Raw genomic sequence first — 26,114 nt, 5'->3', positions numbered from 1 at the left:
TGTGTTTTCTTACCAAAAGGAACATCTCATCTCATCATCTGTAGCTGCTTTATCCTGTTCTACAGGGTTGCAGGCAAGCTGGAGCCTATCCCAGCTGACTATGGGCGAAAGGCGGGGTACACCCTGGACAAGTCGCCAGGTCATCACAGGGCTGACACATAGACACAGACAACCATTCACACTCACATTTACACCTACGGTCAATTTAGAGTCACCAGTTAACCTAACCTGCATGTCTTTGGACTGTGGGGGAAACCGGAGCACCTGGAGGAAACCCACGCGGACACAGGGAGAACATGCAAACCCCGCACAGAAAGGCCCTCGCCGGCCATGGGGCTCGAACCCGGACCTTCTTGCTGTGAGGCGACAGCGCTAACCACTACACCACCGTGCCGCCCCAAAAGGAACATAAAAACAAAAATGCATCATGATCGGAGGAACTTTTCATTTTTAGGGGGCAATTGATGCACCCTATTCGTTACTGTCCACCTCTGATGAGGACCAATCCCCACACTCACTCCACACTCTGGAGGCAAGCAGCACTCAGAGATGTAATTCAGTAAGTGACCACACGAGGGCACTGTGAGCTGAGCTCCACTCTAAAACGCGCTCCCTCGGCGCTTCCAGCCGCGGTGTGTAAACAGATGAGAGCTGAGCTCCAGCTCTGTGCCGCTGCTTTCACCCTCTGCAGTTTATTTATAACCGGGCGCCATGTTACAAATGAAAAATCGCTTAAAATACTGTTCACTCGCAATCGCCGCCAGTCGCCTGCTGTCCGGAGCGGTGAGGGATCCTGTGGTTTTCCTGGACATTGCGGCTGATGGCGAGTTTATTGGCAGAATTATAATCGAAGTAAGAAGCTGCATTAATCATTCACCCGAATCAGCTCACTGCTTACATGCGGCACTGTTAAATAATCAGCAACCGCGGCCTTTATTTAAAACAAAACACACAACCGGCAGGTGTGGAGAAGTTCATTTGCTAGATATTACTGTAAACTGCTTTGGAAAGGTTTTTTTTTTGGCACTAAATCACTGATCTTAATCTTTTTTTTCCTCCCCCAGCTCAATGCAGATGTGGTTCCCAAAACAGCGGGTGAGTTTTGTTTTTTAAATCAGCCCTGCTGAATGCTCACTTCTGATTGGTCAGAATGCGGTGATTGATTTTCTCTGACAGTAGTTCCGGCTGAAAGGCAAATCACAGGTTTATATTAATGCGCCTGTTGGAGTATTTTAGTTTCTATCAGAGATGGGACCAAGTCACACATGTGTAAGTCTCAAGTCTTAACCTTCAAGTCCCAAGTAAGTCCCAAGTCTTTTTTGTCTTGGACAAGTCAAGTCACAGGCTATGTCAAGTCAAGTCCTATAATAAGTCAAGTCACCTTAGGCATACTGGCGTAATTTTAGCAGCAGAATATGAATTTAATACATTGAAAAGGCAATACATAAGTAAATGTCAGTAAACATCCCTGGCACATGTGCCCAACCTGTTAAATATTTGCATTTTAAATACTCATGTTCTGTAAAATACATAAAACAAAACAGTAATAATGTCACAAAGTTATTTATTGATGGCAAAATTGATTGCAAGATTGAAAGCCAACTAAGTTTCTCACATTGTCATCAGCCAACAAGAAAAATAAACAGAGAATTGGCATTCTGTTATGTGCGTAGTTAAAAGAGGGTAGGACGACACCTTGGGTTAACAGGGGCATGAGCTCCTCCAATCTCTAATCACGTCAGATGAGATGATTATTATTAAGAAGATACACGTGGAGAAACCTGAAGTGACTTCGATGTATGTTTGCGCCAGTAAAAAAAAAAAACCAAAGGATAGAGAAATGTGTCCGACATAATTTAGGTCTCAAAAAGAAGACCTGTTCACCCGTGCAAAAGTGACATCATCTTACCCCATATGACAAGCTACAGAGGTGTGTGCAAAAGCGCTCTCTCGCTCTCTCCCTCTCCGAGGCTGCCTCAGCCTGTGCGGAGCGGGGACATATAGAACGACTTTGGCGCGGGAGTCTTGGTTCCCGCTATAATAGATTGTTACGAAAATAAATGTTAAATGAAATGTGCATCCCGCGCATTCCTTTCCACAGGAACTTTGCTCACAACGTTTCGGTCGTGGCTAACGCACTGTCCTCCTTACCCACAAGCGCAACGTTTCGGGAACAATACGGAAAGGACAGTGCGTGGGATTCATCTTTCCTTGAACAATTACCCAGAGACTTTTTAAATTACCTCACTGGGAAATATCCAATGCACCTGTTCAGTTACAGAGTTGTGCTCTCTAAATTGTAGTCATTCAAACCATTGTTTTGGCGGCCTGGTAGCCTGACATGATGATATGATGTGAAATCTGTGAACACATCGTGGCATGGGGCGTGCCGGTATATAGCCCACGCAGACAGCGTGCCTGATTGACAGGGCGGTGACAACGCAACGGCAGTGCAATCAAAATTACTGAAGTATGTGCATATTACATTTTATTTTCACAATAAAAACACGATGGAAATAACACTCAAGTCACTTAAGTCATCGTGTGTCAAGTCAAGTCCCGAGTCTTAAACTTCCAAGTCCGAGTCAAGTCTCAAGTATTTTCATGTTTTGTCAAGTCACAAGTCATGAAAACAGTGACTCGAGTCACCTCGAGTCCAAGTCCCCAAGTCTCAAGTCCCCACCTCTGGTTTCTATAGTAACAATGTCGGTGGTGCTTGAAAGTTTGTGAACCCTTTAGAATTTTCTATATTTCTGCATAAATATGACCTAAAACATCATCAGATTTTCACACAAGTCCTAAAAGTAGATAAAGAGAACCCAGTTAAACAAATGAGACAAAAATATTATACTTGGTCATTTATTTATTGAGGAAAATGATCCAATATTACATATCTGTGAGTAGCAAAAGTATGTGAACCTTTGCTTTCAGCAGCAATAATTGCAACTAAACGTTTGCGGTAACTGTTGATCAGTCCTGCACACCGGCTTGGAGGAATTTTAGCCCATTCCTCCGTACAGAACAGCTTCAACTCTGGGATGTTGGTGGGTTTCCTCACATGAACTGCTCGCTTCAGGTCCTTCCACAACATTTCGATTGGATTAAGGTCAGGACTTTGACTTGGCCATTCCAAAACATTAACTTTATTCTTCTTTAACCATTCTTTGGTAGAATGACTTGTGTGCTTAGGGTCATTGTCTTGCTACATGACCCACCTTCTCTTGAGATTCAGTTCATGGACAGATGTCCTGACATTTTCCTTTAGAATTCACCGGTATAATTCAGAATTCATTGTTCCATCAATGATGGCAAGCTGTCCTGGCCCAGATGCAGCAAAACAGGCCCAAACCATGATACTACCACCACCATGTTTCACAGATGGGATAAGGTTCTTATGCTGGAATGCAGTGTTTTTCCTTTCTCCAAACATAACACTTCTCATTTTAAACCAAAAAGTTCTATTTTGGTCTCATCCGTCCACAAAAATTTTTTCCAATAGCCTTCTGGCTTGTCCACATGATCTTTAGCAAACTTCAGATGAGCAGCAATGCTCTTTTTGGAGAGCAGTGGCTTTCTCCTTGCAACCCTGCCATGCACACCATTGTTGTTCAGTGTTCTCCTGATGGTGGACTCATGAACATTAACATTAGCCAATGTGAGAGAGGCCTTCAGTTGCTTAGAAGTTACCCTGGGGTCCTTTGTGACCTCGCCGACTATTACACGCCTTGCTCTTGGAGTGATCTTTGTTGGTCGACCACTCCTGAGGAGGGTAACAATGGTCTTGAATTTCCTCCATTTGTTCACAATCTGTCTGACTGTGGATTGGTGGAGTCCAAACTCTTTAGAGATGGTTTTGTAACCTTTTCCAGCCTGACGAGCATCAACAACGCTTTTTCCGAGGTCCTCAGAAATCTCCTTTGTTTGTGCCATGATACACTTCCACAAACATGTGTTGTGAAAATCAGACTTTGATAGATCCCTGTTCTTTAAATAAAACAGGGTGCCCACTCACACCTGATTGTCATCCCATTGATTGAAAACTAATTTCTCTAATTTCACCTTCAAATTAACTGCTAATCCTAGAGGTTCACATACTTTTGCCACTCACAGATGTGTAATATTGGCTCATTTTCCTTAATAAATAAATGACCAAGTATAATATTTTTGTCTCATTTGTTTAACTGGGTTCTCTTTATCTACTTTTAGGACTTGTGTGAAAATCTGATGATGTTTTAGGTCATATTTATGCAGAAATATAGAAAATTCTAAAGGGTTCACAAACATTCAAGCACCACTGTATACAGGGACTTGTATAATAGATACTCCACATAAATATTACTGTAAAACTGTAACAATTATTCACCGAAGGCGAGGTGAACATCGGTGAATAATAAGAGACCAAGTTGAGGTTATTATTCACCGAGCCTGAGGTGGATAATTTTTTTAGTATAAATACACAGGTTGGTTTGTTTTATCTGTAACTGCTTATCCTGTGCGGGGTCACAAGCTGGAGTCTATCCCAGCTGATTATGGATGAGAGGCAGGGTACACCCTGGACAAGTCGCCAGCTCATCGCAGGGCTGACACACACACAGAGACACAAACAACCATTCACACTCACAGTCAATTTACAGCCACCAATTAACCTAACCTGCATGTCTTTGGACTGTGGGGGAAACCGGAGCACCCGGAGGAAACCCACGCAGACACGGGGAGAACATGCAAACTTCACACAGAAAGGCCCTCGTCGGCCACTGGGTTCGAACCCAGAACCTTCTTGCTGTGAGGTGACCGTGCTAACCACTACACCACCGTGCTGCCAAAGTACACGGGTGATTATTTAAAAATCCTTTAGCTATTTCAGTCTTCAAAAGCGGCATGCAAATATAATACTTGTCACTTATCAATGCCGAGTCACATAAAATACTTTGTTTTGAAATCGATAGAATAAATCACAATTCTACCTTACCTTTGAATAGTTTTAGACCAAACATTATAGCATCTTTAGTGCTTTTAGGAACAGCATTTTCTTTCATGACTTGTAATTCTTCCTCGCTTATGGTGTCGAAGTGACTGGCCGCCGTTTTGCAGAGTCACTCGAGGTGATTATCGAGAAATAATCTGAATCTCTCGACCAGTCAGAGCGTGCGGTTTCCTATAATCACCTCTGTATTTATACTAAATATATTCAGGCACTGCCTAAAAGTGGAACTCCTGAGGAGTGTAAAATGTGTTGGCAAATAATCCCATGTTATTTTTTAAAACGCAAATTAAAAATAAGCGCTGGATAAAAATGCATCTATCTTATGCAAATAAAGATACATATTTCGTTGTCCGGTGGCCAAGTGTTTATGAGATACATTGTCTTGCACTTATGGTCAGGTTCCCTGTGGTGGTACATGTACATCGTAAGTACGCATCGTACAGTCGCAAAAAACATCAAAAATCAGATCAATGTATCATCATGTTCTCTTAAGTATGGAGCTTTGCTCCTTGCATTTTGTGCGCGGGGTGCTCTGCTATAAACCTAATAATAAACAGATTATAAATGTTCTCTGTTATTTCACAAAGAAAAGCAGAGAAAAGGAAAGCAGTGGTTTTTCACCGGAGGAGAAACTTCATGACAGAAGACTTGGTGCTTTCTGGTTTCTTGTAACGTGACAAGCTGCGTTTTATTGTTGTGATTTTTTTTTTCCTTTTCTTTTTTTTGTCTTATTAACTTCAAGTGAGAGAAAATAGACACCGTTGTATGAGAATGACTGACTGTTTACAGCTGCTACAAAGTGATAACAGGTACTAACTTGTTTGCAATGTACCACAACATTAAATATAACTATAACCAGTTGAAAAGCATATAATGTCGCAGATTATTAAGTTCAAAATTATGCTAACCCCATTTCCAGAAAAGTTGGGATATATTCCAAAATGCAATAAAAACAAAAATTTGTGATTTGTTAATTCATGTGAACCTTTATTTATTTAACTTTTGAAAGTACGCAGAAAATATTTTCAATAGTCTTACTGACCAACCTAATTGGATTTTGTAAATGTAAACAAGGTTAGAATTTGATGCCTGCAACACCCTCAAAAAAGTTGGGACAGAGGCATTATTACCAATGTATTGCATCACCTTTCCTTTTAATAACACTTTTTAATCATATGGGATCTGAGGATACTAATTGTTGCCGTTTTACAATTGGAATTTTTGTCCATTCTTGCTTGATACAAAACTTCAGCTGCTCAATAGTCCGTGGACGCCGTTGTCTGATTCTCCTCTTCATGATGCGCCATACATTCTCAATAGGAGACAGATCTGGACTGGCAGCAGGCCAGTCAAGCACACTCACTCAATAGTTTTGATGTCTTCACTATGGTTCTACAATGTAGAAAATAGTCAGAATATAGAAACACCTATGGATGAGTAAGTGTGTCCAAACTTTTGACTGGTACCGGATGCTGTTCTTGGAAAAGAATCAACTTCAGGGTTGCAACAGTAAATCTGCTTCCTGTCCATCACACCACTTGTCGTGGATTATTTTCCAGCATGTCCCATCATTTTTTTTCACTTCTTACTTAAAAGATAGACATTATCATTTTGAATCTGACATAGAATTGTTTTATTTTTCAGAGAACTTCAGAGCTCTGTGTACAGGAGAACTAGGGTTTGGATATAAGGGCTCCATTTTCCATAGAATCATTCCTGAGTTCATGTGTCAGGTATTTGTTCATGGCCAGTTCTCAAAGGGATTTCATTTCACACACCTGTACATCTACAGTGAAGTTTCACACTATGAAGAAATCACAGAATATATTCTGGTTTAAATCTATCTTGGCGAAACAGCTTGTGATAATATAATCATGAGATTCCCTTTAGTTACACTTCAGGCAGCATAGCAGATGTTGCCTTCATAAAGTAGTGTTAAACAGCAAGTATTAGTCTTCTGAACTGCACGAATGCAGCGTGTGTACTTGGGCCTGTTCCACAGACTGATCTCTTTTATTTCTCCAGGGTGGAGATTTCACAAATCACAATGGCACTGGTGGAAAATCAATTTACGGAAAGAAATTCCAAGATGAGAATTTCAAGTTGAAACACACTGGACCAGGTGTAGTAACAACTTGTACTCTTTTTAAATTTATGTTTTGATTGACATAAGTTGTTTTAGCCTTTTGGGATTTACTGGTTCTCACTCATGGACTGTTAATCAAATATACCATGCACTGAGAGGCACCGGTTGAAATTATGGATTCTTTGAGGTGCCTCTCAGTACATGGTATATTTGATTTATATCCCTCATCAAAAAATTCCAAACTAAAAGTGTTAAGATTGAATCTCAGCATAAACTCACTGGAGGCAGCCACGTTTATTATTTACATCGGATCGACCTGCGCATGTGCAATGTACCATGCTATCGCCTGCTTCACTGGGCATGATCATGATACGTAGATCTACACACACAGAAATGTTCGCGGAGCCACAGGTGTGACTCGAGTCAGCCGTATAGCTTGAAATTGTGATGCCAGTTCATGGTATATCCAGGATATACCATAACTGACTCACACCATATCCATTGTTTACATTTTTTGACGTCACGAGATACATTGCTTAATCAATGGTGGAACTATTTTATGTCACGTGAGCCATCCTTGGCCAATCCCTGCACGGGAATTTTTTTGATGAGGGATATAAAGGGAAGTATGAGCATGCAATGGTTAAATAATTTATTTTATTTATCAACACTTAACAGTGAACCAGGTTATATAGTATGTAACACAGAACAAGGTGAGAACTGTACACAATAATAATTAACATTATAGTACAGCACAATGTGAGATGAGGAACCACTGAGACAGGACAAATGATATAGGCATAATAATAACTTTATAAGGAGACCGTCAGTGATGGCGTAGCTCACTCTGGCTCTGTCTAGCCCAGAAGGAATGATCTAAAGTGGGCCACCTCGCACAATAAATGTTGCAAGCTATAATACAAGCTTTATACAGGCTATATATAGAAGCTATATCCACCCTAGGAATACCGACCTATTTGCTAGAAAGAATCCAGAACGGCGAGGAATTGACCGAGGAGAAGCGATTTTTGTTGAACTGCTCATGAAGGCTTCATTAATCATTATAATTAAGCAAATCTGGGTAGAAGTTATACAGTATGCACCCTAGGTACCTTCATGCCAGAAAGAATCAAAATCGGAGAAGAATTGAGGGAGAAGAAGCGATTTGTGTGGAAACTGCTTGTCAGGGCTTAATTACTCCATATCTTCATTATTAATTGCAATTATGCAAACTTGGGTAGAAGCCATATGCACCCCAGACAGACCTACCTTCCTGCCAAAAAGAATAAAAATCGGTGAAGAATTGAGAGAGAAGAAGCGATTTTTGTGAAATGTGGACGACACCGGACAACATGTGATGGCATAAGCTCATTGCCTGTCAGCTGGGTGAGATGATGATGATCTCATCTCATTATCTCTAGCCGCTTTATTCTTCTACAGGGTCGCAGGCAAGCTGGAGTCTATCCCAGCTGACTACGGGTGAAAGGCGGGGTACACCCTGGACAAGTCGCCAGGTCATCACAGGGCTGACACATAGACACAGACAACCATTCACACTCACATTCACACCTACGGTCAATTTAGAGTCACCAGTTAACCTAACCTGCATGTCTTTGGACTGTGGGGGAAACCGCAGCACCCGGAGGAAACCCACGCGGACACAGGGAGAACATGCAAACTCCACACAGAAAGGCCCTCGCCGGCCACGGGGCTCGAACCCAGGACCTTCTTGCTGTGAGGTGACCGCGCTAACCACTACACCACCGTGCCGCCATGATGATAATAATAATAACTTCCATCCATCCATAGCTGCTTATCCTGTTCTACAGGGTTGCAGGTAAGCTGGAGCCTATCCCAGCTGACTATGGGTGAGAGGTGGGGTACACCCCATCACAGGGCTGACACAGAGACAAGCAACCATTCACGCTCACATTCACACCTACGGTCAATTTAGAGCCACCAATTGGCCTAACCTGCATGTCTTTGGACTGTGGGGGAAACCGGAGCACCCGGAGGAAACCCACGCGGACACGGGGAGAACATGCCCACAGAAAGGCCCTCGCCGGCCGCGAACCCAGAACCTTCTGGCTGTGAGGCGACTGTGCTACCCACTACACCACCGTGCCGCCAACACTATACTTAGACAACCTTTATTGTCATTCAGTATGCAACAAGTGTACACAGCGAAATTTCGTTGGAATTTGGCTCAGCACAGAATTAAATATGAAGTGTATTAAATTAAATTATGCAGCAGCCAAATATTATAAAGTGCAATAGTATAAAGTGACCTGTGGAATTCGGAAATGTTCAAGTTATAAATAGAAGTTTAGAGTCTGGATTTGGAGTTCAGCAGTCTGGTGACCTGGGGGAAAAAGCTGTTACAGAACCTGGTGGTCCTGCACCGAATGCTGCGGAACCTCCTTCCAGAGGCCAGGAGGGAGAACAGTCCATAGTGAGGGTGTGAGGGGTCACTGATGACGTTTCTGGCTCGAGATGTGCAGCGCCTTGGGGCAATGTCCTGAATGGAGGGAAGAGAAGTCCCAATGATTTTCTCTGCTGTCCTCACCACTCTCCTCACAGTCTTCCAGTCAGAGGCACTGCAGCCTCCACACCACACAGCTGGTTAGAACGCTCTCTGTGGTGCTTCTGTAGAATGTAGTGAGGATGGGCGGGGGCAGGTGGGCTCTCCTCATTCTACGCAGGAAGTGCAAACGCTGCTGTGCCTTCTTGACCAGTGACGTGGTGTTCACAGACCAGGTGAAGTTGTCTGTGATGTCCAGCCCCAGGAACTTGGTGCTGCTGACCACCTCCACAGCTGTGTTGTTGATAAGAAGTAGAGCGTGGCTGGGCTGGTTTTTCTTGAAGTCAACAATAAGTATATCATCTCATCTCATTATCTCTAGCTGCTTTATCCTGTTCTACAGGGTCGCAGGCAAGCTGGAGCCTATCCCAGCTGACTACGGGCGAAAGGCGGGGTACACCCTGGACAAGTCGCCAGGTCATCACAGGGCTGACACATAGACACAGACAACCATTCACACTCACATTCACACCTACGCTCAATTTAGAGTCACCAGTTAACCTAACCTGCATGTCTTTGGACTGTGGGGGAAACCGGAGCACCCGGAGGAAACACACGGGGAGAACATGCAAACTCCACACAGAAAGGCCCTCGCCGGCCACGGGGCTCGAACCCGGACCTTCTTGCTGTGAGGCGACTGTGCTAACCACTACACCACTGTGCCGCCCCCAACAATAAGTATATCATCTCATCTCATTATCTCTAGCTGCTTTATCCTGTTCTACAGGGTCGCAGGCAAGCTGGAGCCTATCCCAGCTGACTACGGGCGAAAGGTGGGGTACACCCTGGACAAGTCGCCAGGTCATCACAGGGCTGACACATAGACAACCATTCACACTCACATTCACACCTACGGTCAATTTAGAGTCACCAGTTAACCTAAACTGCATGTCTTTGGACTGTGGGGGAAACCGGAGCACCCGGAGGAAACCCACACGGACACGGGGAGAACATGCAAACTCCACACAGAAAGGCCCTCGCCGGCCCCGGGGCTCGAACCCAGGACCTTCTTGCTGTGAGGCGACAGCGCTAACCACTACACCACCGTGCCGCCCTAAGTATATCATAATAATTAAAAAAAAAACATATACATACATGTGTGGTATATAGGAACATATTGATATAGGAACACTTCTTAGGTTATTGTTATTACGAGGCCTCGATACATGTTGGGGTGGTAGGCGTCTCGACATGACTGACTTCTGTTTCTAATTTCGAATTGTTTTTCTAATGTCGAGTGTTCTTTTAAAAGATTAAGCCGACACTGATATTTCTATATGGCATATACGTACGCTACAGGATAGTTTAGTTACATCTGCCCAGGTTATTAACCTGTTAGTTATATACATATGTTTGGAGCTGTTGGGGATTTTGAAGTGAGAGTCGACGCCTGTATCACTTCTAGATCTCTCCACTAGATGGCGACACAGGACTCGGTAGTAAAGCGCACAGATTTTGCAATTCCCTGGTGAATGACCTACTTTTAGAGAAAGTCAACATCAGTGTCTCACAGTGCATTTTTGGTGCCCAGGGGTTCCTAAACCAACAGACCCTCCTGATAGATTGATATGGCCAAATAGTGTCAGTTTGTGCAATACTGGCCTGGATGTAATTATAGTAGTGAAGCATAACTTACCCAATCCAGATGTGCCCTCTGCACTGGTATTTTCTGCACCCCCCCCCCCCCCCCCCCCATCTCTTTTCTGATCTTCTTTTTCTTGTGGATCTTTTTGTTATGATGTGGCCACTAAATCATTTTCAGTTATGAAGCATTTATTAAACTGCACAATATGATTCATGTCAGTAGCGCATTACAAATTGAGACTGCAGTATGTAATGTTTGCTCGTCTTGGTCTTCACAGGTGTGCTGTCAATGGCGAACTCTGGGCCGAACACCAACGGATCTCAGTTTTTCATCTGCACTGCCAAAACCGAATGGTACACAGACACAGCCTGCTTTCACATAGGATCAGGCTGTCTTACTGACACTATAGTGTATGAAACACATTATTGCTCTGTTTAAGGTTTGTTTTTTGTGCTGATTTATTAACTGTGAAGCCTAACACATCATAGTGTGTGCTTTATGCTCTCTCTCATTCTTCCTCAGGCTTGATGGCAAACATGTTGTGTTTGGTCAAGTGAAAGAGGGCATGGAGACTGTCAGGGTAATGGAGTCGTATGGTTTGCATGATGGAGGAACACTTAAGAAGATTGTCATCACAGACTGTGGGGAACTTAAATAATACACGACTTTACACTGTACAGACCTGACAACTGACTGTTCTCATGTCAGTGATTAATCTCCAGTCAAATGGGAAAGGTAAATTTCATAGCCAATACTGCATTTGGATGTAATTATTTATGATGAAAGGGATGTAATGCTTTTATATCTTTTGGATTCAAATAAATATGACCCACATTTATGTGGGGGGAAATTTGTTACAGTGCTTTATGCTTGCTAAGTAAGCACATCTGTACTGGATGCAAGATCATAACAAATAAAATCAAACATAAAAGCTCGACATACATGTTTTGTTTGGAAAAGTGCACAGAATAAGCTAAACTCTGTATTAAACCTATTGTGTGTCTATGGTTGTCATTTTTAATGGCTGAAATGGTGTTTCCAGATGACGGTTACAACTTTTTTTCCCCTTTATCCTTAAGCACAGACCTACACAATATACACATGTGGGATTTAGTTATAAAGTGAATTTCCACAATTCTGCACTATTGCATTTTGAGCCCTCTCAACAGCTAATTTAGTTAGTCTTTTTTTTTTTTTAAAGTTTCCTGACTGTAATGTGAAACCTTTTTTTAGCCAAGACTTCCTGTCCCCTTGAACAGGATATGACATCATATCTGTGTCCATGAAACTCCTCCACCTTAAGGTCAGATTAGCTTCTTTTGTATGGTGTGCAAGCCAAGATCTCTGTTACAGTACTTGCCAAAAAGTCTATACCTTCCATGCCCTGTGCTCTGAGAGTCGAGGTGGAGGTGTAGCTTATCACAGTAATGCCTTATGAAAGTAAATTATGAATCTTTGTGGAAAAACAGTCCACTTTCTTAAACGAAACCATATGTAAGCTGAGATCACAAGGTTTGTTTGACTCCTCAAATTACAGAGTTGTCATGGAGATGCTCACATTCCCGTTTTGTTTGAGTCTACATTGTTGTAAAACAAACTTGATATAATTTGGGCCTCCACCCTCTTGTGAAGTTTTTAGTGATTTGGAATATGTAGTCCAATTACAGAAACTTGGCTTCGGGAGGAACATCTGTCCCACTGCCAAGCTCTAACTTTCTCATGTAGCACTCACATGTTTACAATCATCACAAGCCATTATGTGAACGATTAAAAAAAAAAAACACGTCATCTGTCTTTTTTACTGCAGGCTGTGTGGCAAAGAATATAAATTTGCTTTAGTGAAGTGTACTGAAAGTATGAAGTGACAGAAATTCTCTTCCTGAGCCTTTAAAAAAACAACAACAACAACAATATATGACCCTGATGTCAGAATGACAACTATTCCGAGGCTGGATTTAAACCTGGATTTCTGTTACACAAGCATCACTCCCCGGGACCATACGCTTAATCGTTAATCAAGAGAGTGTTCTGCCTCCCGAGTGAAAGATTTGAGATTTCTCAACTCTCACCGAGAGCCAAAACATATACAGAAATCTTTACACACATAGTTGGCTCGAATAAGAAATGAATCCTGCAGTATAATAATACTACTAATAATAAAAAACAAAGGAGGGACCCAAAATGAATTTAGATTCAATATTTTAATTCGACAAACCCTACAAGCACAAAGTATTCGATTTTCCTAACTAACAAATAAGGCACATATCGGAATGCCATTTCATGGACATTAAGCAACAGTTTTCCTCTCTTTATAAACCTCCTTTATCACACTGTTGCTCCGTCCAATCCAATATGATTTCAAAAATGTTACAGACATCATAAACATGAGTTTCTAACTTATCACATGAGAGATTCATCAGTACATTCAGTAAATATGTATTAATCGATATACCCTACACGTGAATAAAGGCATTTAATTATAACAATCAGTTATTTGCGAGGTGAACTCTATGAAAGCACGTCTCCAAGAAATTACATGAATTAATATTAAATAATAAATTGCACAAAAGTATACTTATTAAATCTGTTAAAATACATGCACATGCAAACTCAACTACAGTTCTTTGTCTCACACAATTAAGCAAATCTTAATTTCTAAAAAAAAAGAAAAAAGAAAATTCATATTCATTCTTTGACTTGGCATTACTCGCTGACGTTAAAACACTCACAGTTTGATACAGTTTAACTTACAGTGGTGTGAGTCAGTCTTTTACACAAAGCATTAGTTATTACAATGTTATTGCTTTCCTAGAACTGCTATTCCAAACATCTGTGCACACACACTGTGATTTTATAGCCATATTAAAGCACTTACGTTTGTAGTATGCAAAGTTACTGTATATACTGAGAAGATCTAAAAATCACAAAACATAAAATGGCTTGAAAGGGCATCATAATTATGTACCAACCTGTGAATAATATTATGTCATTATCAATATTTCCTTCATAGTGTAGTTCTGTTGCTTTTTATACAAAAAAAAAGAAGAAATTGCAGAAAGACCTTCCATAAATATTTCTGTAGGATAAAACCTAAGATTGTAAAACAATGTAAAAACTCCCAGCTCTTTTGTATCTGCCCTTTTTCGCATAAACAATTTTAATATTGCATCATAACATTTAAAAGAGCTAACTTTAAAATGATGGCCATCGAATATATACAGAAAAGCAAACATAAACTTGTATCTTTGAAAGGGAAAAAAAAAAAAATCCGCATCTGGTTTCAAATTGCAAAAGTTTCCACATCTATACTGGTTTCCAAAATACACATATCGTTCATAAAAATTATTTTACGTTGAAAGTGAGCTATAAAAGTCAAGTATACGTATTTCAAGACAAACACATGCGCAAAAGCACTTGTACTGTAAATGCATGTCTACAACACATCACTACCTGCAACCGCTCCAGGCCTCTCCGGCTGTAAGCAAAACAAGCAACAGGGCTTCAAAAAACCAAACAAGCAACAACCCACAACTAATGTAATTACAATCTCAGCCATATTAATCTGTTCTTTTTATGACTTTTATAAATCAATGAAGCTTTTCAAAGGAAGTTGTGCTCCTAAATCAGTATAATCTTTAAGCCTGAAAGGGTGCATGAGAATAAACAGCAACTACTTTGAGACATCAGGAAATGAGCTTCTGAAGAAAATACGATTGAGGAATAGTGATATACACAGTTTTGTGCTGAACATTTAGGAATCAGCAGCGAGTGATTACACTGAAGTTTTGGCTTTTCACTGAGGAAAACAGGCTCTGGCTGATCTCCCTCGATGATGATCAAAACGTAGTGTAACTCCTTCCGAGCTAAATGAGGCTGGAAGTAAAACTTGCCATGTACCAATGTGGGCACAGAAGAGCTATTAGCAACAAGATTCCACAGTAAAACTACTTTTATTGAGTAATGAAGTTCTAGCAGAAGACTAACGCTGATGAAATGGCGGGACAGAATTTACACAGAGCTGTTGGTAAGTTGTTTGTTTTGGGTTTTTTTTTTTGAGTCAGTGATCTTTCTATCTTGCTGCTGATTCCTCGGTAGCAGACCGTAGTGATGATTTACCACCACGAAATCAAATCTACGGCACCACAACCGGCATTAAATGGCGGGAAAAATATATGATGGTTTTATGTTTTCAGTGCTAATGGGTCCGTTACTTTACTGCCCCATCATATTCACATCTTAGACCAGCATGAGACATGACATTTACCTCCTGGAATCACAATGTTTCACATCACCTCTTAAAGCGTTTGTAATTTATCCCTTCAGGCATGGTTTACGTCTTATAGTATCAAACAGTTTGTCTCTACAAAACAACAATTATAGACAGCACAATATATATGAGGTTAGGACTTCTAAAGTTTAGTAAACAATTATACACATTCTATAGATTCGAGAAAGGTGTTTCACTTTATATGTACATCTAGACTTTCGACAAGACAATATTCTGCTTGTAATAACTTCAATCAGCAAATGCTTACAAATGTGTCTATAAATGACCTTTGTTATACAAAATAAAGCTACATTTAAAGTTATAAAATATGAACTGCTCTTGGTCACACTCAGATGTGACCGCTTTGTGTGTAAAGTAATTGCTTATAAAACAGAGGTAAACTACAGTATAGTTTTTCCATCTTGTAAGTAATATTTATGTCCTTCTCCCATGATAAAGTCTTTACAGTATACTACATTCCTCAAATACTTCCAAGATATCCTATATTCAATCAACTGCAACCAAAACCATGTCTTGTCACTTTGAGCTCTTTCAATGCTTTTCAATATAACGTACATTATCCTTTTCTCACTTTTCAGCCACGTTGCCTCCATTGCATCTCGACTGGTAATTAGTTCCTCCAAAAAAAAATCACAGCTCTGATGGGACTAAATCCATCATTTGTCAGTTCTGTTGGTAATTTGGAAAAGTGGATAAAAGCAAAGCTTTTATACAGCCATGATAAAAGAGAGTAAAAGAGACGAAATATTTAAATGTTGTTGTTTTTTGTATGTGATATCACTAGCATCCCTAAATTCTCTGTATCAAAAAAACTGTCATACTGTATAAATTTAAAAGAAGTTCTTACACCGTTATAGTACTTGACAGACTGACAGATATCACATGAGTATGCATACATCAGAGCTGGTCTGGTTGATTTTAACACAATCTAAGTACTTTTAGATCCCCGAATAAATGTTATTAATACACCATAAACATCTGGCACTTCGGCTATTTGAAGACAAAGCCATTGTAGGATTGCATAGATACACAAAGGTCAGGATCATGCCTTTAGCAGGCCTTAAACATCAAGACATCTTAACTGTAACGGTATCCACATTCGAAATGATACGTGGAGATTCGAGTACTGATTCTATCCTGAACAGAATAAAGGACCTGGAGCATTCAGACCTGTTATATTGTGAATCTACATGTGCTACTGCTCAGTAAAATAACTAAGACTTGTGTATGCTGCATTTCAATGTTGTGGAAAACAAACAAACAAACAAAAACAAACAAACAAACCCTACAAAACGTTAACTCCGGTACTTCCTGACTGTTGAATGCCGTAGTGTTCGGTAATGTTATCTTGTATGCTGTTTATATATATTCATACATACAGTGCACTCCATGATTATTGGCATCCCTGCTAAAGATTAGTAAAAAGGGATAGAAAAAAAATCCACCTTTTGGTGAAGTCGCTTCATCTCACACTGAAAAAATAAGAAAAAAAATCCAACCTTTAACTGAAATAAAGTTATTTACAGGAAAACAAATGCCTCATCGAGAAATAATTATTTTCAACAAAAACACGTGCCACTATTATTGGCACTCCTGGAAATGATAGTGAACACAATGTAACTGAATCATGTTTCTCATTTAAACTGGACATTTTTGTGTTGATTGGAGTGTGTAGGAACTTTCTAGATGTAACCCATGACTTCCTGATTAACTGGGGAACACATATGAAGTGACACAGAGGCCAACGTCCCTTAGTCATTCATCAACATGAAAAAGATAAGAGGACACACAAACCACATGAGGGAGAATTGTATTGACCTTCATAAGTCAGGGAATGGTTATACAGAAAAAAAAAAGGCTACTCGCCTGAAAATGTCCATTTCTACTGTTAGGGCAATAATAATAATAAAAAAAAAAGTGCACACCAACTGGAACTGTTACAAACTTGCCTGGAAGAAGACCCAAATTTATTTTACCCCCACGTACAGTGAAGAGGAGGGTAAGAGAGGCAAAAACAAATCCCCAAGGATCACTGTTGGTGAATTACAAGAAAAAGTACAATCTTGGGGTTTCTGAGTCTCCAAACCCACCATCAGATGCCACCTCCATGCCAACAGATTACTAGGAAAGTGTGTTAAAAAAAAGCCTTTTCTTTCAGTTAACCACAAATGTAAGCGCCTGAAGTTTGCGAAACGCTCCTACGACTTTGACTGGAACTGTGTTCTATGGTCTGATGTAACAAAAATGGAGCTTTCTGGCAATAAACACTCAAGGTGGGTTTGGTGTAAAAAGAAGGATGGCTATAAGGAAAAGAACCCGATCCCAACTGGAAAAATTTGGCGGAATTTCTGTGATGTTTTGGGGCTGCTGTTCCTCCAAAGGCCCTGGAAACTTTGTTAGGGTACATAGCATCATGGACTCCATGAAATACCAGAACATTTTAAATCAAAATCTGGCTGCCTCTGTCAGGAAACTAAAACTGGGTCGTCACTGGATCTTCCAGCAGGACAATGATCCGAAACGTAGGTCCAAATCAACAAAAAAATGGTTCACTGAGCACAGAATCAAGCTTCTGCTATGGCCATCTCAGTCCCCTGACCTGAACCCGACTGAAAACCTGTAGGGTGAGCTGAAGAGGAGAGAACACACAAGAGAGGGCCTCGGACCCTGGATGATGTGGAGAGATTGTGTAAAGAGGAATGGTCTCAGACGCCCTGATCTGTATCTCCAACATTATAAAATGTTACAGGAGAAACGGAGTGCTGTTTCACTGGCAAACGGAGGTTGTCCAGAGTATTAAATGCAGGGATACCGATAATATAGGCACATGAATTTTTGTTGAAAATAATTATTTCTTGATGAGGGATTTTTTTTCTCTGAATAAAGTTCATCTCATCTCGTTATCTGTAGCCGCTTTATCCTGTTCTACAGGGTCGCAGGCAAGCTGGAGCCTATCCCAGCTGACTACGGGCGAAAGGCGGGGTACACCCTGGACAAGTCGCCAGGTCATCACAGGGCTGACACATAGACACAGACAACCATTCACACTCACATTCACACCTACGGTCAATTTAGAGTCACCAGTTAACCTAACCTGCATGTCTTTGGACTGTGGGGGAAACCGGAGCACCCGGAGGAAACCCACGCGGACACGGGGAGAACATGCAAACTCCACACAGAAAGGCCCTCGCCGGCCACGGGGTTCGAACCCGGACCTTCTTGCTGTGAGGCGACAGCGCTAACCACTACACCACCGTGCCACCCCTGAATAACGTTATTTCAATTAAAAGTTTGATTTTTCTCTCATTTTTTCAGTGTGAGATGAAGCAACTTCATCAAACCCTCTTTACAAGCGGGGGGGGGATAATCATGGAGGGCACCGTGTATATATATATATGTACGTAATGTATGTGAATATGTGAAAAGTAGGAACTTGGCTAAGTTTCTTACAAGATAATTCTATCCTACAGTAGTTTCTAATGGCAAGAGGTGGGGTTAAACAATATGTGCATACAAATCCCAGTTTAGTTGAATCAATTGCACGACGATATAAAAACATTACAAATAAATATGCAAATAAAAGCCAGGGATGACTAGTACAATAGCCCCTGTTAATTCACAGTTAAATTGGTGTGCTGCTGACCCAAAGAACATTGCAAGGCATACTCGGCCCTGTGTGACTGAACTAATATAATACCTTTACCACTCAGCACATCCACATAGTTCACTTGACAGGGAAAATGACGGCAGTCTGTAAACACGCAGTCAGAGAGCACAAGGTTGAGGTCAGCCATTGTGCCCGGTTTGGATATCAATACTGGCAGTGACACCCTTCTAAAACATATGTTCAATCATCAATTATACACATATATCAAATAAATGTGTTTTATACTTTTGATACACAAGGCCATAACTGCATGAGCGATATTTACAAAAACATTTTGGCACATTTCACTTTTTCTTGGAGCTCTTCATGGGTAGGGCGGAAGGGAAGATGGGCAGAGGGAGAAGGAGGCAGGAGTGGGCGCGGACCTGCGGGTCCTTATTGCACGCGGCGGCAGTAGTAGCCCAGGACTTTGCACTTCTCACACAGATGCTGCGGGTGCTCCTTGCTCTGGTCAGAGACATCCAGGCCATCAGGCTTCTCCAGAGGACGCTGGGAAAACAGGATACACCACCATTCATACTCAGGGTTTAATTCAACTCGGTTCTTCCGACCATAAATCTTTTTCCACCTCAATACCCGACTAAGGATGTGGCTACTTTCAAAAATGGTGATGCGGCCTTGAAGACCAGCATTATGGAGAATCGTATGAGTTCAGCTTTCAAACCACAGCCCGGATCCATCAGACAGGGCGCGTCAAACATCACAGAACTGATATTGGATATTATATTTTCATCACTAAAATAATTTCACTGGCATTGGAAATTGTTTCAGGATTCCATCTCTCTTGTATGCTTACTTTTGCAAAATTTCACACCAGCATGACATTTGACAAGGTGAATACTATTCTTGGAAATTATGCAAAAGACCCTGAGAATATGTGTGTGAGCCAGCAGGTTTTGGCTGTTGATCACTAACAATACCTTCAGAGTCATTTGTTTTCCTACTTATTGCTGCTGCTGAATCTTTTCATGACCCTGTTATTCTTTCCAGTGTGTCTCAGCTGTATTTTATAAATTATGGAAAATCAGGATAACACGGGTCATTGGGAGGAGGCAATGTAGTATTACACTAGAGTGTTTATTCAAGAGTGAAGGGCTTTGTGAATGATAATATTAGGGAATATCGGATACCGCTCTGGATTAAGCATTTGGCTTATGGGCCTAATAACTGGAATGAATCAACTTCAAACAGCAGAAGAGCACAGTCAAGCAGCAAAATTTGAGGGACTATAGTATTAGACCTCTGCTTCTAGTCTGCTCATACAAGATGTCAGTCTCAGTCCCACAGCAAGGCATTAAATTGGAGACTGATGGAAGCAGTGCTCTCCAGCAGTCACTGCAGAATGTTGTTTAAATGAATTTCTGGCAGTTTTCTTATTGGACTTTAGTGTGGCAAAGCGCACTAGTGAGACACGCACACTTCGTCACCTAATAGGAATGGCTGGGGGCGATCAATACTACACCGTGGTACAGCAACACCTCTTCGGCATGAAAAAATAAACACACAAACGCACACACACATTTTATGTTATTACTTAGGTTTTACAGGAACAAGAGTTGGCTGCCCACCCATAACCATAGAGACACAGTGTCTAGCCGTGGATCTTCTCTCTCAGTGCACCTTGGCTGTAAAACCTACACTACCATTCAAAAGTTTGGGGTCACTTTGAAATGTCCTTATTTTTGAAAGAAAAGCACTGTTCTTTTCAATGAAGATCACTTTAAACCAGGGGTGGGCAATTATTTTTTCCATGGGGCCACATGAGAAACAGAAAATTTTGTGGAGGGCCGGACCAAAAGGCTGAACTAAATTCTGCATAATATTAATTGTATTTCTTTATATAAAGCAGTAAATAACATTGTTTTTACAAGCTGCTAAGACTGGTAAGAGTATGGAAAAAACGAGGTTGCTTACAAAAAATGTCATTTATTCAATCAAATTTCCCAAAACAATGGTTAACAAAATGTGAGCGTTTGTACCATTTTTTTTCCAGTCACATTCACCCCAAAACACAATAAAGACATCATAATATTGTCTTTCTACTCCAAACATCAAGCAAGATGCATCATATTATAATAATGATGCCCACATTTGTAGTCTAATCACCTCATTGGGTGTTTTTCAGTTTTTTATTTGTTCAGTGAGAGAAATCTAGTCTCTGTTTGTCTTTAACGAGTGCATCAGAGTCAGGTTGAATGTCTGAGGTGGAGATGCGAAGCACAGCTGACAGATGATCATCAGTCGATTCAGTGTAGGTATCAGATCTACAGATTAGCTCGGGCTCCGGCGCCTGCTGGTGACGTCACACTATGTGATTGGCTGGACCGTTTGAAGGATGACGTACAAGTTTGTGGTTGGTCTGGACAAATTACGGAAGTAGTTATCGCGGGATTAGGTTTCGTGGGATTTCATGTCATGTTCATGTCGCACGCATTGCGTTTTTGTTGAACACAACTTCAAAATAAAAGCAATGCACATTCAGTCCATTCATGGGGTAAGATTAGAAAATATGTTTATTTTGTAATTTCTAATTAACCTTACGCGGGCCGGTCAGAATGAACCAAAGGGCCGGATGCGGCCCGCGGGCCGTAAAATGCCCAGGTCTGCTTTAAACTCTATACATTGCTAATGTGGTAAATGATTATTCTAGCTGCAAATGTCTGGTTTTTGGTGCAATATCTCCATAGGTGTATAGAGGCCCATTTCCAGCAACTCTCACTCCAGTGTTCTAATGGTACAATGTGTTTGCTCATTGCCTCAGAAGGCTAATGGATGATTAGAAAACCCTTGTACAATCATGTTAGCACAGCTGAAAACAGTTGAGCTCTTTAGAGAAGCTATAAAACTGACCTTCCTTTGAGCAGATTGAGTTTCTGGAGCATCACATTTGTGGGGTCGATTAAATGCTCAAAATGGCCAGAAAAATGTCTTGACTATATTTTCTATTCATTTTACAACTTATGGTGGGAAATAAAAGTGTGACTTTTCATGGAAAACACAAAATTGTCTGGGTGACCCCAAACTTTTGAATGGTAGTGTACCTCCTCCCCGAATTCAGGAAATGACCACATTGTTTGAGGACATCACGTGAATGAAAACGCATTTCAACACGGCGGACTGTCCGAATGCTTAACTAGTCGTCTCTCATATATAAAGCACGTGAGCAAATCAGGAATAAAATAAATGCTGTGTCGTTTTGATCATGCATTTCAAAGTACAACGTACTGACTCATTCATCCTCAGTAACCTCTTTATCCTGGTCAGGGTTGCGGCGGAACTCGAGCATCGGGAGGGAAATAGAGAATACACCCTGGATGGGATTGCCAGTCCTTCGTAAGGTATCATGTACACACATTCATTAACATCTTTGCCAATTTAGTGTTGCTAATGTTTTTGAGTGGTGGGAGGAAACCCACATGAATACAGGGACAATGTGCACACAAACTCCACATACTCAGTAACCATAACTCAGGATTGAACTGGGGACCCTGGAGCTGTGAGGCTGTAATACTACCTACCCACTGGACCACCACTATGCCCAGTACGACACGTTTATATATATATATATATATATATATATATATATATATATATATATATATATATATATATATATTGAGTTACAGGATACCAACATGGGTGGCCAATGAATTAGCTCTAGCTACTTTATGTTGCCAGTTTGTTGATGGTTATACCTAGCCGACTAGCTATATCTACTTTTATGTTCTCCAAACTTCAATAAAGGCATGACTGTGATTTTATTAAACAATACATTTTGGCTGTATTTGTTTGTACCACTATTAACATACAGTGGGGCAAAAAAGTATTTAGTCAGCCACCAATTGTGCAAGTTCTCCCACTTAAAAAGATGAGAGAGGCCTGTAATTTTCATCATAGGTACACTTCAACTATGAGAGACAGAATGGGGGGAAAGAATCCAGGAAATCACATTGTAGGATTTTTAATGAATTAATTGGTAAGAGCTGTCAAAGGACACCAGAAACAAAATTGTAGACCTGCACCAGGCTGGGAAGACTGAATCTGCAATAGGTAAGCAGCTTGGTGTGAAGAAATCAACTGTGGGAGCAATTATTAGAAAGTGGAAGACATATAAGACCACTGATAATCTCCCTCAATCTGGGGCTCCACGCAAGATCTCACCCCGTGGGGTCAAAATGATCACAAGAACGGTGAGCAAAAATCCCAGAACCACACGGGGGGACCTAGTGAATGACCTGCAGAGAGCTGGGACCAAAGTAACAAAGGCTACCATCAGTAACACACTACGCCGCCAGGGACTCAAATCCTGCAGTGCCAGACGTGTCCCCCTGCTTAAGCCAGTACATGTCCAGGCCCGTCTGAAGTTTGCTAGAGAGCATTTGGATGATCCAGAAGAGGATTGGGAGAATGTCATATGATCAGATGAAACCAAAATAGAACTTTTTGGTAAAAACTCAACTTGTCGTGTTTGGAGGAGAAAGAATGCTGAGTTGCATCCAAAGAACACCATACCTACTGTGAAGCATGGGGGTGGAAACATCATGCTTTGGGGCTGTTTTTCTGCAAAGGGACCAGGACCACTGATCCGTGTAAAGGAAAGAATGAATGGGGCCACGGATTGTGAGATTTTGAGTGAAAACCTCCTTCCATCAGCAAGGGCATTGAAGATGAAATGTGGCTGGGTCTTTCAGCATGACAATGATCCCAAACACACCACCCGGGCAATGAAGGAGTGGCTTCGTAAGAAGCATTTCAAGGTCCTGGAGTGGCCTAGCCAGTCTCCAGATCTCAACCCCATAGAAAATCTTTGGAGGGAGTTGAAAGTCTGTGTTGCCCAGCGACAGCCCCAAAACATCACTGCTCTAGAGGAGATCTGCATGGAGGAATGGGCCAAAATACCAGCAACAGTGTGTGAAAACCTTGTGAAGACTTACAGAAAACGTTTGACCTCTGTCATTGCCAACAAAGGGTATATAACAAAGTATTGAGATGAACTTTTGTTACTGACCAAATACTTATTTTCCACCATAATTTGCAAATAAATTGTTTACAAATCAGACAATGTGATTTTCTGGATTTTTTTTCTCATTTTATCTCTCATAGTTGAGGTATACCTATGATGAAAATTACAGGCCTCTCTCATCTTTTTAAGTGGGAGAACTTGCACAATTGGTGACTGACTAAATACTTTTTTGCCCCACTGTAGTTAGCTATGTTCGACTGAGAAACTGTCTGATTGCTATATTTTAGTGCTGTCAAAAATGTCGCATTATTAACGCGTTAACTTGACTCAATTTTAACGGCGATAATTTTTTATCGCGAGATTAACGCTCTGTGACATGATGTAGGTTTTTCATAAACTTTTGAAACTGCCAGGAACTTGGAACAGAGACTTTGCTTAGAAAAACGATAGCAGCTAGACTGTAATGCCATGCTCCGCACAGCCAGAGTCCTCTGCCCTCCTTTCCCCCCCCAAGAATCAGCGCGGGCAGGGCGCGCTAGTAGAGATGGGATTTATGGCTCTTTGATGGGATCCGCATCTTTGTGATCCGTTCTTTGAAAAGAGCCGTTCAAAGGACTGGCTCATTTGGCTCTTTTTAAATATTTATTCAGTTTTAAGAAGACAGCGTCTAAAGAAGCCAGATCCCTCTGAACTGTAAACTCAATGCTATCCCAGAAATCCTTCCTGTAATATGCAAATTTGGCCGCCCCTGATTGGACAGCGCGACGCATCAAAAGGCAGAAAGTGTAAAAGTACAAAAAGTGTTAAGTGAGCTGAAACAGTAAAGATCAGATTCAATGCAATATTTATCAACGAACAACTTAAAGTTAATATAACAGTTTACTTTATATTATAATCAAGCATGTCAAGCCTACCGTCACTGTGTAACCTGTCTCTCTGATTATAGTTGTAGACTAACTCAAGCAGTAGATCACTTCACTCATGGTTCTTTTGCTAGCCCCGGTGCTCGGCTTAGGTTTCACTTTGCAGTGGCTGTGTCAAGACGTGTTATGCTTTGCAATAAAAAAAAACATTGGTACAAAGCAAGCCCATTCACATTTTTATGCTGATAAGAGAATTACAATGGTTTTTCATGTGACAAAAATGTGCGATTAAATTGTGATTAATCGCGAGTTAACTATGACAGTCACGACATTAATCGTGATTAAATATTTTAATCGCTTGACAGCACTACTACATTTTTAACCCTCTCAGTCATAAACAGGCCTACTCATTATAATAATATAAACCGTATTAAATAGCATTTTTTCCAACACAAATGACACTTAATTTACAACTCTACTTCAGCCTCTACCTCTTCTTCATCATCATCATCATCATCATCATCTTCTCTTCCAGCACTGTTGCCAGGTCGGGGTCCATGTGGACCCTATTGATCCATCCATCCATCTGTCCATTATCCGTAACCGCTTATCCTGTGCAGGGTCGCAGGCAAGCTGGAGCCTATCCCAGCTCTGGGCGAGAGGCAGGATACACCCTGAACAAGTTGCCAGATCATCGCAGGGCTGACACATACCCTGTGTCCAAAATCACTCCCTACTCACTATATAGTGGACTATATAGTGAGGTCACCATTTTGAGGTGCTGTCTGAATGTGTAGTGAGAATTATTACACCCTATATAGTGCACTCGCAATGCATCATGAAAAGTAGTGTACAACTGATGGTTACTAACCAAGCAAGATACACCATCATGCATTGCGGTCACGCTGAAAGAAATCAAATCAAAAACCGCAAATTTGATTTAATAAAAGGCAGCGGCAAAGAAGAACGTATTCGGCCTTGATTTAAAAGAACTGAAAGATGCAGCAGACACAAAGCACTTTGTATTTATTAATGTGGGAAATATGCTCAGTATAATGTGGATTTATCACAAAAATACACGCGTGTATTTATTATTT

General features: G+C 41.0%; 2 protein-coding genes across 3 annotated transcripts in view; one reads left to right on the top strand and one right to left on the bottom strand.

Moving 5' to 3' along the window:
• The first annotated feature begins 626 nt into the window (after positions 1-626).
• ppifa (peptidylprolyl isomerase Fa) lies at positions 627-12,093 on the top strand. Of its 2 annotated transcripts, none has more exons than XM_060925956.1 (6): positions 627-852; positions 1,065-1,095; positions 6,629-6,717; positions 7,010-7,106; positions 11,514-11,589; positions 11,759-12,093. In XM_060925956.1, exons 1-6 carry the CDS (start codon positions 712-714, stop codon positions 11,892-11,894), a joined length of 570 nt encoding a protein of 189 aa, XP_060781939.1. In that variant the 5' UTR covers positions 627-711; the 3' UTR covers positions 11,895-12,093. The 2 variants fall into 2 exon arrangements, with proteins under 2 accessions (XP_060781939.1, XP_060781937.1); XM_060925954.1 differs by having other exon boundaries at positions 11,514-11,646.
• Positions 12,094-18,643: 6,550 nt separating this feature from the next.
• The window catches only part of zcchc24 (zinc finger, CCHC domain containing 24), a 73,965-nt gene continuing 66,494 nt past the window's right edge, over positions 18,644-26,114 (bottom strand). The window contains exon 4 of the mRNA XM_060925953.1: positions 18,644-19,680. Within this exon, the coding sequence (XP_060781936.1) occupies positions 19,567-19,680 (114 nt within the window). The 3' untranslated portion in view covers positions 18,644-19,566. The remainder of the gene's footprint in view (positions 19,681-26,114) is intronic.

Source organism: Neoarius graeffei, chromosome 7 (genome assembly GCF_027579695.1).
Source record: "Neoarius graeffei isolate fNeoGra1 chromosome 7, fNeoGra1.pri, whole genome shotgun sequence".
NCBI lineage: Eukaryota > Metazoa > Chordata > Actinopteri > Siluriformes > Ariidae > Neoarius > Neoarius graeffei.
This window is presented reverse-complemented; position numbering and strand designations above follow the sequence as displayed.